The following is a 13,064-nucleotide window of genomic DNA, read 5'->3' as shown; positions in this document are numbered from 1 at the left end:
ACTGGCACTGGTTTTGAATATACAGCAACCTTCTATACATTTGTCCCTTCATTGTGGTTAAATCTGCTTTTTTCTGACTTTTATACTTTAAATAAAGATGCATTGATTACAATGAAGAGAAATAAAAGTATAGAGTGCATTTAAAATGCTGCTTTATTTTAAGTGCGCTTTTCAAGTTTGGAACATGATTTATTAAATAAAGGAACTATTCCGCTTAATAGTTTACAAACTATTCGGTCGAATACTATTCGGCACAGCCCTAATCAATAGTGATGGTGTCCCTACACATTTGCCATCTATCATTAACCATAAAAATAGTATTTTCTCCACTAAGTGGAGCTAAAGCAACACTGATGAGCCACACCTAAAAACAAGGTGGGCTGGGGGTATGCATGTTCCATTCCATAAAGGGAATGTTTTTGCATGCTGTGCAGTGATGAAGTAAGTCTCCTCGAGTCCGGCTCGTCTATTTTGTGTGTCACTAGCACTCCATGCACAAGGTGAAGGCCTTGGTTTCCTTACTGGGCCCCAGAAACCCTGAAGGTGTTCTGCACCCCACACACAGATCCCAGACAGTGACGTGGCAAAGGCAGTACAGCCTCACTGGAGCATTCACTCACGACGCCTAGGATCAAATCTGGGGCTCTGGATCCGGAGGCCACCAAGCCAGGCTCAGGTGTTCAGCACCCTGGAAAGGGCCGTCCCCTCGGTGCATGCCCCAGCCATCGAGGCAAATGATGGGGTGTGCGCCATGATGGGATATCACTCTTCCCGAGCTCCAGCCTTCAGCCAATGGCTCACCGTGTACATGTGTTGCCTACCGAGAGAATCCTGTATTTCAGGATACTGTGGTGGGACTCGGGGGCCCTATGACATCACTCAACGCAAGTAAACAGCTGAATCAAAAGCAGTCTAAAAATGACACGTTTCAATTCCATTCGTTTTTTCAACTTGCTTTTGTCAAAACTGAGGTTTCAAATTCCTTTAAGAACTTGCAAAATGTTTAGGAAGCCCTTGGCGCAGAGGTCATAGTGCAACGTGTGCTGCATTCAGGGTGCTTTACAGACATCATTTACGAGCAGCATACAGAGATAGTAAACCCTTCCATGTGGCGCGTTATGGCTGATGGCTCGCCCAAGTGCCCCAATAATAGAGGCCGTTGCTTTTCACAGTACAGAGTTTCCGAGTAGAATACCCATGCTCCCCCTCGCAGTCCTTACTGATAGGCTGAGTAGTGGGGGTTCCCCCCCAGCTCTTGACCCTGTTGTGCTGTGCCCTGAACCAGAAATGATGAAGCGTGCACAGCTCTGTTTGCGTGGAAAAATTAGTGGCCGTAGGCCTTTTTATTTACATACAATAATGGCACTGTACACTGGTTATGACAACTGTACAGTAGCTAAACACTTTTTGGGCCCTCGTGTCCAGGGGTTGGGATGCCCCCCTTCCTTTAGCCTCCCTTTCGTTGTCCTGTGGCATCCTTTCCTGGACACGTGCCGCCGCCTACGACTTTTTCTTCTACCGTGTACCGTGAAAAAGTACTCGGCGTTCCTGCTCCGGCATCCTCTTTTCTTTTTTGCAGGGCGGGTTGGGTGGAAAAACGAATCCTTTACCGCCTTATCCAGGCCCTGGGAGCTTACCCGAGTGAGGTGAGCTCCGAACCTGGTTGTGCCTTGGTCCTGCTTCTCTGGGGTATTTGTACCCCTTCCACCTTTGTTGTGCTGATTACGGGCCGTTGGTGCTCCTTCCTGTCCTCCCCACCCCCCTTTGTTACTTCTCTCACCTTGCCTCTATCTTTTGGTGTGTCTCTTTGCGCGCCGCGGGTGGGGGCGCCGCCTGGCTGCCCCTCCCTTTTTCTTTCCTGCTTGTTGTGTTCCCCCACCCTGCGCCTAACCCCCCAGGCCCTCCATCGTGCCGCACTTCGTGCAGCACGGGGCCTGGGGCATAGGCTGAGTAGTGGGGGTTCCCCCCCAGCTCTTGACCCTGTTGTGCTGTGCCCTGACCCAGAAATGATGAAGCGTGCACAGCTCTGTTTGCGTGGAAAAATTAGTGGCCGTAGGCCTTTTTATTTACATACAATAATGGCACTGTACACTGGTTATGACAACTGTACAGTAGCTAAACACTTTTTGGGCCCTCGTGTCCAGGGGTTGGGATGCCCCCCTTCCTTTGGCCTCCCTTTCGTTGTCCTGTGGCATCCTTTCCTGGACACGTGCCGCCACGCCTGAGGGGTTGCTTGTCTAAACCGCTCAGGTCCCCCCAAAACAGTGACCCTGCTGCCCTACCTATTTGCAACCCTGTGCCGCTAGCGCTGAAAAAATGTTGTCCGCAAATCTGCCCCAGCCTTGATCTGCCCAACCCTTTGTTGGATAAGTGCACACTGTCCTGATGGAACCACTCTGGGTCATTTTGAGACAGCCCATGTTTTATGAAGTGTAACCCCGTGCTCCTACAATCTTTCCCTACAGCTTTGTTTAGCTTTTCCCGTGCCGTCTCAATGGCCTGCCGTCAGCGTGCCCCATACCAAGTTCTGCGGGTAATTATTTCGGACATGAAAATTTCGGTATTCCACCGACATTGGGCTATTGCCCTTAATGACTCGCATATGCTGCGCGTCAGCCCGCCCCTATTGGTATACTAACCTTGCTTTTTGCCTGGCCCTCCCCATCTATCGTGTTACGGGCCATTAGTTCCCCTGCCCTGAAAAACCCCATGGTATGACTCGGCCCAGCTTTTCTTTCTCCCTTTGGCCAATGCCTCTTCCCAACATTCACCCCTTTTTGCCGAAATTACGCCCACATCCTGCGCTCCTGTTTCCACCACTGCATTTATTACCTGCTTCTCGTACTGCTTACCTGTTTTGTACATTAGGGCGTTCCTTGCTCGCTTGTTTATGACCCGTCCTGTATCCTCTTTCCCTTTTGAGTTAACCTTTGTAGTCAACCGTACTTTCCTTTCCAGGTTTTTAATGGACTTTTCTTTTTCCTTTTGGCCAATGCCTCTTCCAAACCTTCACACACTTTCTCTGACGCACTTAGTTTTTTTTTTTTTTTTTTTTTTACATTGCACTCCCCTGCGTTCTTGCTTTTTTAGCGTTAACCTTGTAGTTAACCGTTCTTATCCTTCCAGAGCTTTTCGTGGACATTTCCACTTTTCCTTTGGCCAATGCCCTTACCAAGCATTCGCACTTTTTTTTTTTTTTTTTGAGTTAACCTTCTAGTCAACCGTTCTTCCCTTTTCAGAGTTTTTGATGGGACCCATGCCTTCTTTGGCGTGGGCGTTTTCTCCTTTCTGGTGCCCGGCCTTAGCTCCCTGCCCTTCTCGCCACTGAAAATGCGCCAAGGTGACCGCTACAGTTTTAATACAGCTGGGCATGATGCACCCCCTTTACTCGACCCGTGCACCACTGCCATGTTATCCGACTGCACTGCTATTTCTTTTTTATTCAGCACCCCTCCCGCTGCACGTAATGCTACCCAGCTAGTGAACAATTCCCGCCGTATTTAGCTTTTCAGCTAATGCTTGCCGTTCTGTCACGGTGGCCTTGTTCCTCCCTTTTAGCAGACTGCCCCTTGCCGGACTGCACCTCCCCTCTATCCATATGCCATGAGCTGGCACGCCCCATATGTAGACATATGTCCCTGAAATATTCCTCCTCCTCTTGCATACCTAGCCATTTCTGTGCTTCCTTTTTCCTGATCAACTCTTCTTTTAATACGTTAAATATGTCAGGTTAAAAAAGTCCCATCCCATATCCGGAAAGCAATCCATTTCTCCTCTAAACTCGTGCTCCTCTTCATTCCATGCATCCCCCCCGCATGCCTTGTATACTTTTAACGCCCTCTGCTGCTATGCTACCAATGCTATCCCGTCCTCTGGGAATTTCTGTAATATAATGGTGGGCATTTGTCTGGAAGGCAGTCATCCAGCTGTCGAAGCTCTTTACTACTGTTGCCCTCCTCAGTACACCTTCCTGCCACTGGTTCTGCTGTTGCTCCTATAGGTCCTATTGGCTGTGGGTTGGTACCTTGCGGTACCCCTCCTGAGTTTGGCACTATTTGTGCCCCCTGAAGTGTTGGGGCCTGAGTCCCTCTGGGTTCCGACCCTGCCTCCCCCTCCTTGTTTGCTACACCTTTCCATTTATCCTATGCCTTCCAATGCTCCCCTTCCTCATTATCGCTGCTCTCTGTTTCGGATGATGGAGCCCCTTGCCCACTACCTCTTTGTTCTCTAAGGTGGATTTCAGATTATTTGGGGTGTTCTGAGACCCTTGTTATTCTATTTGTAATCACTTCTGTAATCGTTTTGGCAGTATTGCTTTCAATAATATCCACCCGCACTTTGCTCCCTGGTGTCCCATTTCTCCTTTAAAACCTTAAATATGTACAGGTTGAAGTTTTCCTCATTCCAACCTGAATCTGGGAAGCAAACCATTTCTTTCTTAAATTCTTGGTCCTATTCTTTCCGTACTTCCCCCCCTAAATGCTTTGTAACTTCAATACTCTCTGCTGGCATTTCACCAACGGTACCCCGTCCTCTGGGTATTTTTGCCGTATAATAGTGGACATTATTTGAAAAACCGCCATCCATTTAAAAAACTCTGGTACCTTAATAAGCCTTTCTCATCCTCCCTCTATTGATGCAATCTGTCTTCTCTTTTGGCATTCTAGCAGGGCAAGTCTGATGCTCTACCGACTGAGCTATCCAGGCCCTTCACAAAAATATCTCTGAACTCTTTTCTCCCTATTTTCTCCTTTACTTTCTCCCTAATGTGCCATGACTGTGCCTTCATGGACCGGCCTTGGGTGTCCTTACTAACCGTGGGCCTACCATACTGGGTCACCCTCCTTTCCTGCTGTGCCAGTGCGGCGCCCTGCTGGGACTATGACTGTCCCTTGTATTGGTACGTGGGTGAACCCTACGGGTGTCACCGGTAAGCTAGGGTTCGCCCCCTGGTGCTGGCTCTGACCTCTCTGTCCCGTTACTCCCTTTACCACCCCCTTGTGCCGTCGGGGATATGTTGCTCTGCCACCCTCTCTACTCCTAAAATTCTGCTCCCTTGATCTGTCATATGGAGTCTCGTATCTCCTGTTGTACCTATACTCGTTACCATAATCATTCTGAACATATTGTTTCCTATAATAGCTCTACCATGCTTGTGCCTTTAAGGACCGACCCTGCGCATCCTTGCCTATAGTTGGTCTGCCATATTTAGTCATCACTGAGGTAGGCTCTGTTATTACGCTACGGGCGGCTCTGTCGTAGTTACTGCTGCATTGGCAGGTGACCCCTGGGGACCCGTATTTTGTGGAAGCCCTTGTGGTATTGGATCCCCGCTGTCTGTTGGCCCTTGACCTGCCTTATCTGCTTTCTGCTTTTCTTTACTTATTACCCCTTTTGTTTTCACCCATGCTAACCCCCCCTTGCAGGTGATCCCTCTCCTCATCTTCCCTACTATTTGTATCAGATGCCACATTTTAGTACTCCTTCCTTCTCCCTTTGTTGGCTCTGGGCGACTTACCCTGAGCCGTGATACCTGCATTTAACACTTTCACCATTTTGTTAATATTGTTATTCAATTTTACGATACCTTTCATGGTTCCTTTCTTCCGTTTTATCTTAGGGCTCTTGTGGCTCCCTTGCGATCTCTCTTAACCTCTTTTGGTCTTGTGGTACTGCCGCTTCTTCGTCGCTGCCAGCGGATTCCTCAAGCAGCAGAGGCGACATTGCCCTAGCCCTTTCTTCCGACTGTACCACATTCATTACCCACTGCGCTCCATCTTCCTTTTCAGCCTTTTTGGCCCCTGCACTGATTTCCTGTGCTCTTCTTGCTCTTTCTTCTTGTGGCTCCCTTGAGATCGCTCTTAACCTCTTTTGGCCTTGTGGTACTGCAGCTTCTTCGTCGCTGCCAGCGGATTCCTCAAGCAGCAGAGGCGACATTGCCCTAGCCCTTTCTTCCGACTGCACCACCTTCATTACCCACTGCGCTCCATCTTCCTTCTCGGCCTTTTTGGCCCATGCACTGAATTCCTGTGCTCTTCTTAGTTTTTCTTCCATCCTTCCACTTTTTTGACCAATGTTCAAAATTGAAAAACTCAGGGATCAGCCTGTGATTTTGCTGTTCTTTTCCACCTGGCTCTAACCACTGGGCTATACTGCCAGCTTGGGTTAGTGCCTGGCTTCATGAATCAAAATGCTTGTTGCCGTGGCCGCTCTCTGCCTGTGGCACCACTGCCTGCTGCGGCGCGTTATCCGGGCCGTTTGTTTCCAAACGAAAACATTTTTTTTTTTTTTAATCACTTCCTGTTGGCCGCCGTTGGAGTGTTAGCGTGAACCGCCACCTTCCTGATGCCAGCTGACGCCCCTCCTTCCTGCTCCACCACTTTTGTTTTTATGTGCTGTGGCTTTAAGGCCTTATCTAGCCCCGCCTCCAAGGCGCGACGTTCCGCGTGTGCCTGCTTCCTGACGCTGGCCGGCTGCTTCCGCTTTGCTCATCGCCGCCACGGCCTGGGTTTCCCGATGTCCGCTTCCTTCACTCCGCAGCCTGGTTTCCCCCGATGTCCGTTGTGCGGTCTTCTTTTTTCTTCCCGCCGCTCCGGCTTCCCGGGTCCTCCGCTGCTCTCACCGCTTCTCCCAGCGTTCCGCTCTTCTCAGCTGGGTCCGCTGAACGCGGTGTGGTAGGTCTTCCTCCTTCCGTCACCGCCTCTCGCCAGCCGGGGTCCCGCTCTTCTCAGCTGGGTCCGCTGAACGCGGTGTGGTAGGTCTTCCTCCTTCCGTCACCGCCTCTCGCCAGCCGGGGTCCCGCTCTTCTCAGCTGGGTCCGCTGAACGCGGTGTGGTAGGTCTTCCTCCTTCCGTCCCCGCCTCTCGCCAGCCGGGGTCCCGCTCTTCTCTGCTGGGTCTGCTGACGCGATGTGTTTCGGTCTTCCCACGCAGCTCCGGCTTCCCGGGTCCTCTGCTGCTGTCACCGCTTCTCGTCAGCCGGGGTCCCGCTCTTCTCCGCTGGGTCCGTTTACACGATGCTCCCCTGGATCGGTTGTCCCCACGAGGTTGGTCTTCCTTTCTCTTCGTTCCGCGACCGTTCTTCCCGCCGTTTAAACCCGCAGAGGTGAAAACGACCAGGGAAACGCTCTCAAATCCGCTTAAGCCCGCAGAGGCAAAACGAAATGAAAGCAAAAACGAATCCTTTACCGCCTTATCCAGGCCCTGGGAGCTTACCCGAGTGAGGTGAGCTCCTAACCTGGTTGTGAAAAAAAACGAATCCTTTACCGCCTTATCCAGGCCCTGGGAGCTTACCCGAGTGAGGTGAGCTCCTAACCTGGTTGTGCCTTGGTCCTGCTTCTCTGGGGTATTTGTACCCCTTCCACCTTTGTTGTGCTGATTACGGGCCGTTGGTGCTCCTTCCTGTCCTCCCCACCCCCCTTTGTTACTTCTCTCACCTTGCCTCTATCTTTTGGTGTGTCTCTTTGCGCGCCGCGGGTGGGGGCGCCGCCTGGCTTCCCCTCCCTTTTTCTTTCCTGCTTGTTGTGTTCCCCCACCCTGCGCCTAACCCCCCAGGCCCTCCATCGTGCCGCACTTCGTGCAGCACGGGGCCTGGGGCATCGCTTCCACACACCGTCTCCAGAAGTCACTCATTAGCACGACACGTGTCCGCGTTAACGTAATAAACGCGTATAGCCGTGCAGCTATAGTGGTCTATCCCCACGCGGCCCTAATATGCCTTATTCACACCCATGTAGTCGTATTAATTAAGCCTATATAGACAGGCGCGTAGTGCCCCCTGCGCAGTCTAGTAGAGCGAATGAAAGAAGCCGCTAGTCCGCGGCCCCATGCGTTGTCCTGCAGGCCTCGCCAATGAGCCCTTCCTTGGCAGCCCAGGGAGACCGGAGAAGGCGCCCACCCTGCTCGGCAGAGCGAGGAAGCAACGTATGAAGCGAGCGGAGTAAAGCGAATGGCAGGACCTTCCTTCTGTAGACACGCGCCCGCCATGAAATATTCAGCGGAAAATCCACAGCGATTACAGTGGGAAGGTTGATCCGCGACCGGTGGACAAACAGAAAACATACTCCTTGTGTTGACTCGACAAAATGGAGGACCTTTACATGCAACTACGAGAGGTCTCGCGCCCCGCGGCTAGAATGGGCTCCACCGCGATGCCCTCAAAGCCCATTTCAGCCGAGGTAAGCATGAGGAGACCCCACACTATGTGGGCAGGGGGGCTACGGTGCAAGCCTTGTGTCTGTGCAAAGGATGGGGGGGGGCACCTAGGCAGCGTGCCGGAGAGGGGGTGCCTTGGGCCTATGGTAATCCACAGGTGACCACTATCGCCCTGAAGGCCTCCAAAGACCCAGCCTGGGCTGAAAGCTCCCATCAGTGCCCTCCAGGTACACCTTTAAGTCCCACCCAACCTGGGCACAGCGGAAAACCTTGGTTGGCATTGCTCTAAGCTTTGAGCAACCCAAAATCACCAGGACACACCTTCAACACTCCCTGAAAGCAAGACAAAAATAAACCCTGCAATCAACAGTAGACAATGCCCCCGAGACACCACTGAAACCATTTTCCAGCAACAACTGGCACTACCTAAAATCCTCTACTGCCTCAGGGCAGGACTAAGTTACTCAGGGGCATTGGAGTCTCTCAAGGCTGATTGGGATGCTGTAGGCTAAGTCTTCAAAGTTGTGGGACTCCTTTGAACTTATTCTCCTGGGTACCTTCACTGAGGGAGTTCCTATAAGCCAAATATACACAAGTGTGCCTTCAGAGTTTCAGCTCGCTTGGGTACCAGGACTGGTCCACACCCAAGGTTAGGAGACTGATGAGATTTTAGTCCCAACAAGTAGGAGGTCCTTCGGAAGCGTGGCGCACTCTGTTGATGACCGCGCAGCCAGGTCCGTCAGACAACTTTAACTACTGCTGCTCTCCAGTGTAAGGCCATAAGGCTCGCTTCACTGCTACTTCTCTTCCTTAATCAGGGTGGTGTGCCACCCACTCCCTTAGGCCAAGGGCCTTCACGTCCTGTATGTTGACAACAGCATTGAGGTCTAGTGGCATGCTGAAGGAATAGGATATGATAGGTTATTTATAACCGGGGATCGAACCTGTGTTTCTCCGTGTCGTCCTGCTTCCAAGGCGAGCATGTTGCCCCTGAGCTATCCTCCCGAGACAATGACACCGAGCACCAGCGTCAAAAGAGGAGGGAAGGTCATTGAAAACAAAGCGATCATGGGCCCATCCGCAGTGTCCGAACCAACCAGGATCAGCCAACATCGAGCACCACGCCTCATCTACAGCCTCCAACCTGGAGAGCACAACCAAGACTAGGCCACCCTACGGACGACTGCCAGGCAACAGCCTCAACATGACCAGACTTTAGCCGTTCACCAAGACAGATTGAACCCAAGACCAGCCAGCATGGAGACATCCTGTACGGATCTGCCACGCATGCACTCTCTAGAAGTCCAAACATCTCTACTGCATCCAGAGTCGCCAGGCTCCATTCAACCTGAATGGAACAAATTCGTCACCAGAGCTCCGCCTCCTGCCCCTGCGCTCGTGTAGGCCTTTTTTCTCCCAGTCTCCATCCTTGGATCCTCTGCTTAACACACCTGTAGCTTCCATCTTCACACCGCTTAGTTTGGGCCCTACCCCACTCATTTCTGAGCAGCCTCTCCAGTTTCAAGTGGTTTCTTCCCATCCCTCCCATGAGAAATCCAAGCCACCCCAGTCAAGGTCATAGCCTGTGTCAGGTGACTACCAGCAGGAGGAGAGCAGGCGTGCCGCCACCCCTCCCCAAGGAAAGCACATGGAGAGGGGGGTTGAGAGGTGAAGATGCGAGGCTGGTGGCCCTGGCCAGCACCGCGCCCCAGATCTCAGGCAAGGCGGGCACGACAGCAGCTTCCGTTGCATGTAATCATTACATCTCCGGGTCAAAGGGTCGACGCAATGGGATCTCAATGATCCCGCATTGAAAAGAAAGGAGAAGGTTTTTGCTCAGAGTACCCCGAAAACACTATCTCCAGATGGCCTGCATATTAATACACCCCCTCCTCCCCATGTTCGGAGGGTCTTCTCGAGGACTCCAGACCGGGGTCCCATTTAACCCGCCACATGAAGGAAACTTCCAGAATGGTTCAAGTGACCCCAAGTTCCATTCAAAACAAAAGTCATGGCTGGCCAGCACCCCCTCAAAGGAGGACCAGAGAGGGGGGGCATTAAATGTCTTCACCAATTCCTTTCGGTTAGGAAACGAACTTATTTTCTCTGGGGTCTTTTGGGGGCGGTAAATTCCAGGGGGTAAAATAGCTTCCACGACCTTACTCGTGTTCACACACTAGCAACAGGCAGGCCTAAGAAGCTCCCTGTGGGTTAAGCGCATGCTCCTTCCTTCGGGGTGCCCGAGGCCCACACCACTCTGCTCTTGGGAAGGGATGGATGTGGACTGAAGGGGCGCCTCTCCACGCGCACGCCTGCTGGCCCGCTCCCGCGTTGGTGCCCAGGGTACCACTTTGCGTCACCTGGAACGTGCACGTTGCTCTGATCCAGCCGCGAGCTGAACTTTGCGCCCTGTTTATAGAGCGCTGTGGGTGGCTATTTGGGGGGCGTGTAATAAAGGAGGGGTTCTTTGGTACAGATGCCCAGAGTGAGCTTGGGCTGGTGCACACTGTCTGGCTCAGCATTAAAGGTGTTCCCCCGTTCCAATGTTCAGGACCTTGGACAATGTCAAGCCGAGGCCGTTAAGGTTAATTAGTGGCCCCTGCACTCCTGGCAAGCAATGCCTTTTCGCTAGAGTGTGGCCCGGGCCCATCTGAACAACCCCCACGCAGCTTTCCAGTCATCTTGTCTTCCATCTCCCCCTGGCCTCTGTTTCCACCCCCGGCCCCCGTTTCGAGGGCCACTCCGGTAATCCCGCCTCACTTATTTGGTACTTCCTGGCATTCGCCAGTGCTCTGCCCCCACCCCCCCCCCCTCCCCTCCCCCAAACACCTAAATTCCCTTGTAGGTGTATCTGTATCGCATTCCCTGGAGTCGGTCCTCGCCATCTAAGCGCCAAGGAGTCCATGAACATGCTAGAAAACATAACACGAGACATGTGCATGCTTAAAGATGCTGAGGACTTGGGGAGCATGGGGGGGGGGTCTGCCCTCTGGTCAATGGGCCGATCCCCTGTATACCTCTGCGATCCCCTCCCTCCCCCCCAGCACGCACTGCAGTGTATGTGAGCAGGTTCTCTTTCGTACTTGGGGCGGTACTACCGCCCTGTCCCACGTATCTAGCACCCCCCGTGCTCTCCCATGATGGCAGGTCTGGGCACTCACCCTCTATGGCGATCACGTGCTCCCGGATGGTGCCCTGCAGCCCCTGGTCCTCTATGCGCTCCACCAGGTCGTAGATGGCGTAGATGTTGGGATGCACGGACTCGAAGCGCTGGATCTCGGCCCGGATGGCCCCAGAGTTGGAGAGAGTGAAGGGCAGTTGGGGCCCCCCCGAGCCGAGCGAGCCCGGGTACTGCCCGCCGCCAGGTGGGGACTGCGAGCTGCTCTGGGGCAGTGGGGGCGGGGGTGGGGCGAAGTTCATCCTGGCAGTGGCGGGGTGGCAGGGATCAGATGTTTGCTGCTATCTAGGGGGGCCTGTGTCTGTGAGGTATATCGCTACCTGGTTCCGCGTATCCTGTCGTTGTGGTGCAAAATAGGGGATCCTTCTCTGAGGGGAGCCCGTTTCCTTGTAGGGTCAAGTTCTATTTCCTTGCCTATGGTAGGTTGGGGGGCGGGGGGTGTCTTTAGGGTCTTTCTCAGGGCTCTCTCGGCGTGCTGGGTTCTTCTCTCTCGCCCAAGTGTAGCCTTCCCCTCTCCCTCTCTGGGGGGGGGGGGGGGTCTTCGCACTCTGCCAGGGGATGCCTTCCTCCCAGCCCCACTCCCTCCCCCTGTCAGGCGCTGCTCGGTAACGGTCACAGAGCCGAGAAGGCACGGGGCCGCCCGGGAGACGGTCCAGGGGCTGCAGGGATGGAGAGGGGGGTCTCCCTCGGATGACAGTGAGGAGTGGAGGGCGATCCTGGGGTGGTTGCTCTCCTGGGGAGCGTCGGGGACTCCTTCTCGGGGTGGCTATTTATCCTGGGCGGTGGTTCTAGTTTTGGGGGCTGACGGGGGGGGTCCTTTCACATGTTCTCCTTCCTTCAGCAAAGGGTGGCGGGGTGGTTTCTGTATTGGGGAGTCGGGGGGTGGGCTCGGGGCGAAGAGACGGTGGCTCCTTTCTCTTGGGGGAGGCTCCTCCCGCCCCCAGCCTCTCCTCCTCCTCCTCCTCTTCCTCTGTGTCAGGCGCGCTCTCCCGGCTCTGGCTCGCTCCAGCTGAGCAGCACAGGCACAAAGCCGAGGGGGCGGGCTCTACGGGGGCGGGAGGAGGCGTCTCCTTCGCGGACACCCACACACCGCCTCATCCCTTCCAATACCTGCAGAGAGACCCCAATCACCCACCCACCCACATACACACTCAGGCTGGGGCCCGAGGAGCCCCCGACCCCACCGCTACAGATTCTGGCATCACCCCCGCGCACACAGGCACAGCCCTGTCCATCACCGCGCCGCACGGATGCGGTCACCGCCTACACACAGGCTCGCCATGCCTCGCTCGCAGAGACCCCCACACACGGCACCAGCCCTGCAGATATCGCCCACGGTTGCTGCCCCCCCTCCCCCCTCACCTCCCCTGCATTCCCCCACGCGCGTCCAGGGCACGACAGAGAGCTAACCGAGATACGGACAAGCCGCCCCTCACACGCTGACCCCCGAGCCCCCCGCTGCTGCCGAGCTCTCCACGCACGCAGAGTCACCCCCAAAGATGTGCATTGTGCTCCCCATACAGATATCGTCTGTACTCAACCGGGGCTCGCCCCCAAACTTGTAGAGCTCGCCACCTATACTGTGCGGGACACCACCTGAGCCGTTGACACCCGCAGACCCCGGCCCACCACACATGCACCACGTGGGCCCCGGCCACTGGCAGAAGGCCCCACACACTTAAGAACACATGCGAAGATAAAAGGGGAGAACATTGCGTTAACCCGATTGACTT

At 54.0% G+C, this 13,064-nt stretch overlaps 1 protein-coding gene across 3 annotated transcripts in view; it reads right to left on the bottom strand.

The window, feature by feature from the left end:
* AGAP3 (ArfGAP with GTPase domain, ankyrin repeat and PH domain 3) overlaps nucleotides 1-12,408 on the bottom strand; it is a 1,746,798-nt gene extending 1,734,390 nt beyond the window's left edge. Inside the window, exon 1 of one of the 3 annotated variants that reach the window (XM_069646010.1) lies at nucleotides 11,315-12,408. In XM_069646010.1, the coding sequence (XP_069502111.1) occupies nucleotides 11,315-11,573 (259 nt within the window). In that variant the 5' untranslated portion in view covers nucleotides 11,574-12,408. The remainder of the gene's footprint in view (nucleotides 1-11,314) is intronic. The other 2 variants (XM_069646012.1, XM_069646011.1) reach the window with 2 other exon arrangements.
* Between the last annotated feature and the right edge of the window lie 656 nt (nucleotides 12,409-13,064).

The sequence above is a fragment of the Ambystoma mexicanum genome, chromosome 2p (assembly GCF_040938575.1).
Source record: "Ambystoma mexicanum isolate Mex_15411 chromosome 2p, UKY_AmexF1_1, whole genome shotgun sequence".
NCBI lineage: Eukaryota > Metazoa > Chordata > Amphibia > Caudata > Ambystomatidae > Ambystoma > Ambystoma mexicanum.
This window is presented reverse-complemented; position numbering and strand designations above follow the sequence as displayed.